Source organism: Limulus polyphemus, unplaced genomic scaffold, assembly GCF_000517525.1.
Source record: "Limulus polyphemus unplaced genomic scaffold, Limulus_polyphemus-2.1.2 Scaffold13479, whole genome shotgun sequence".
Lineage (NCBI taxonomy): Eukaryota > Metazoa > Arthropoda > Merostomata > Xiphosura > Limulidae > Limulus > Limulus polyphemus.
In genome coordinates, this window is record NW_013679089.1 from 6,164 (window position 1) to 9,556 (window position 3,393).

The 3,393-nt window shown below is 35.4% G+C and overlaps 1 protein-coding gene across 1 annotated transcript in view; it reads left to right on the top strand.

The window, feature by feature from the left end:
• LOC111084086 (protocadherin Fat 4-like) overlaps positions 1-2,822 on the top strand; it is a gene marked incomplete at both ends in the record, with an annotated part of 8,588 nt that extends 5,766 nt beyond the window's left edge. Inside the window, 2 exons of the mRNA XM_022380878.1 lie at positions 345-435; positions 2,695-2,822. Coding sequence (XP_022236586.1) covers positions 345-435; positions 2,695-2,822 — 219 coding nt within the window. The remainder of the gene's footprint in view (positions 1-344; positions 436-2,694) is intronic.
• Positions 2,823-3,393: the final 571 nt, after the last annotated feature.

Consider the following 3,393-nt stretch of genomic DNA (forward strand, 5'->3'; position numbering starts at 1 on the left):
TTACTGAAACTTTGGAGTGAAATAATGATGTAGTGAAGTTACTGAAACTTTGGAGTGAAATAATGATGTAGTGAAGTTACTGAAACTTTGGGGTAAATAATGATGTAGTGAAGTTACTGAAACTTTGGGGTAAAATAATGATGTAGTGATGTTACTGAAACTTTGGAGTAAAAACTGTTGAAACTTTCGTTACGGAATGTTTACAACGTAGCATGCTACAGTAATAACTGTTACACTGGTAGTTAATTGTTGTATTAATGAAATCTCGCGGTTTATCTGATAAAGACGAGAAGTATAATTATTGACTAACAATTTGAAATTTGAATAACAATATTTTTCCGTAGAACACTCTCAAGGGTCACGTGGTTACGCAGCTCGTGGCTTCTGACAAAGATGAACTAGATCAAGGAAGGATGCGCTACTTCATTGCCGGAGGTGAGTTTTGGATCGTGTTTGTTTATCGAAAGTTTTTCCAATATTGGATTTTCATAAAACTTTTAAGAGCTCTTGGATATTACCCAGTAGGATTCGGGAACCCATTATTTCATGCATTTAGTTATTTTTTCGAGTTTGATAGTGATGTTTAATCATCACTCCCCGTTTTACAGCCTTAGTATCTATCTCCCATCACACTTTCAATGGTGCTCATGTGTGGCTCAGATCTCTACGCCACTTAGAAGTATAAGTTAGATAAGATGCTGAATATGCTTACACTAATGTGGTGAAGCTAGCCAGAAGGGGTAATTTCTAGAAAATTTCAGTAGACCTGCTAGCGAATGATGCACGCGCACGCCGTCCAGTTATCACCGCAAATAAATAAATAATTACGCCGCCCGGTGGTTCAGTGGTGAAGTTAAAGACTTGCAACGCTAACATTCGGGGTTCGATTTTTGCGGTGGCTAAAAGAAACAAAGGAACAACCATAAATACTAGTCCTCTCTACCACTGAAGGTTGACGGAGGTTATGTTTTCACCCCTCTGTGTGTGTGAGTGTGTATGTGTTTGTATGTTTGTCAGTAAGGTTTCTCGAAAACGGCCGAATGGATTTGGACGAAACTTGGTAAATATTTGGACTATGGCCCAACTTAGAAGTGATTAGTTTTTGGAGGGTCAAGGTCACAGCAAGGTCACAAAAATACATAAAATCCATATCTGTTAACATGGGGACCGATTTTCACTATATTTGCCCTATATCTCAGTCAAAAATGATTGGATTTTGGTGAATCTTGGTGGACTTATTAGTCAGCATTGTCCTGACACAAATGGTCCATGTCAGTTGATAAAGACGAGCATACGGACACATTTTCGTATTTTTTGAGAGCCGAATATGATCAACGCGGCTCCACTGAGTGTCAATCTAGTTAAATATGCATCTAATGTTAAAAACCTATAATACAGTTATACGAATAAGAAATAACTGATACATGTTTATTTATGTGATGAACATTACTAGATAACAAGTTTCGTTTTATAAAACACGCATTTTTTTGTTTCTGTTTGTTGCTAAGCAACATAATGAACTGTTTGCGCCCACCACGAGTATCGTTTATTTGTTTACCTGAACAACCTGTATGGTTTATTTGTTTACCTGAACAACCTATGTGGTTTATTTGTTTGCCTGAACAACCTGTGTGGTTTATTTGTTTACCTGAACAACCTATGTGGTTTATTTGTTTACCTGAACAACCTGTATGGTTTATTTGTTTACCTGAACAACCTATGTGGTTTATTTGCTACCTGCATAACCTATGTGGTTTATTTGTTTACCTGCATAACCTATGTGGTTTATTTGGTTACCTGAACAACCTATGTGGTTTATTTGTTTACCTGAACAACCTGTATGGTTTATTTGTTTATCTGAATAACCTATGTGGTTTATTTGTTTACCTGAACAACCTATGTGGTTTATTTGTTTACCCATCTAGTACTTAACAACAAACAACAACTGCCAGTACCATTTAGCACTTAACAACAAACAACAACTGCCAGTACCATTTAGCACTTAACAACAAACAACAACAACAACTGCCAGTACCCATCTAGTACTTAACAACAAACAACAACAACTGAAAGTACCCATCTAGTACTTAACAACAAACAACAACAACTGCCAGTACCCATCTAGTACTTAACAACAAACAACAACAACTGCCAGTACCCATCTAGTACTTAAAAACAACAACTGCCAGTACCCATCTAGTACTTAATAACAACAACTGCCTGTACCCACCTGCTATTTGTCTAGGTAAAGCTCACACTCTTTGAAAGGCGGTAGGATCAAATAATCAAACATTTTGAAATATACAACACACATGAGAGTGTACTTGTTTCGATTTTGATGGTGAGAGTTTGTTCAATATTACCAGACAGTTTGATTCAGAGTAAAACGGTTGATGGTGAGAGTTTGTTCAATATTACCAGAAAATTTGATTCAGAGTAAAACGGTTGATGGTGAGAGTGTGTTCAATATTACCAGATAGTTTGATTCAGAGTAAAACGGCTGATGGTGAGAGTTTGTTTAATATTACCAGAAAATTTGATTCAGAGTAAAACGGTTGATGGTGAGAGTGTGTTCAATATTACCAGACAGTTTGATTCAGAGTAAAACGGCTGATCGTGAGAGTTTGTTCAATATTACCAGACAGTTTGATTCAGAGTAAAACGGTTGATGGTGAAAGTTTGTTCAATATTTAGGTACCCCTAACAGAGAGTTCCAGATCGAAGAAAACACGGGGGATCTCTCAGTTGAGGTGCCTCCAGACCGTGAAGAAAATCCATCTTTTATGCTGAGCATCCTTGCAGTTGATAGTGCTAACAATACGGTGAGTGTAGTGGAAATACGATACTGTGAAACTCATTATTATTTTCACTTTTTTCCTTTGTTATCGAAGACATGAATATAGGCTTAGCTGTTCTATTTCTTTTACATCATTTGTTGATTTTATCATAGTGGGCAGGACGCTTTACAGAACTTCCTTCAAAAGATCCAGACATCTCTGTTAACATAGTTATGCAATTGATATACAAGGAAATAAAATGATATAAATATCGTGTATTATCTGTGTAATGTCTTACTATTCAGTTTGATATAACTATGAAATATTAAGATATAAATATCGTGTATTATCCGTTTAGTGTCCTACTATACAGTTTGATATGACTATGAAATATTAAGATATAAATATCGTGTATTATCCGTTTAATGTCCTACTATACAGTTTGATATGACTATGAAATATTAAGATATAAATATCGTGTATTATCTGTTTAATGTCCTACTATACAGTTTGATATGACTATGAAATATTAAGATATAAATATCGTGTATTATCTGTTTAATGTCCTACTATCCAGTTTGATATAACTATGAAATATTAAGATATAAATATCGTG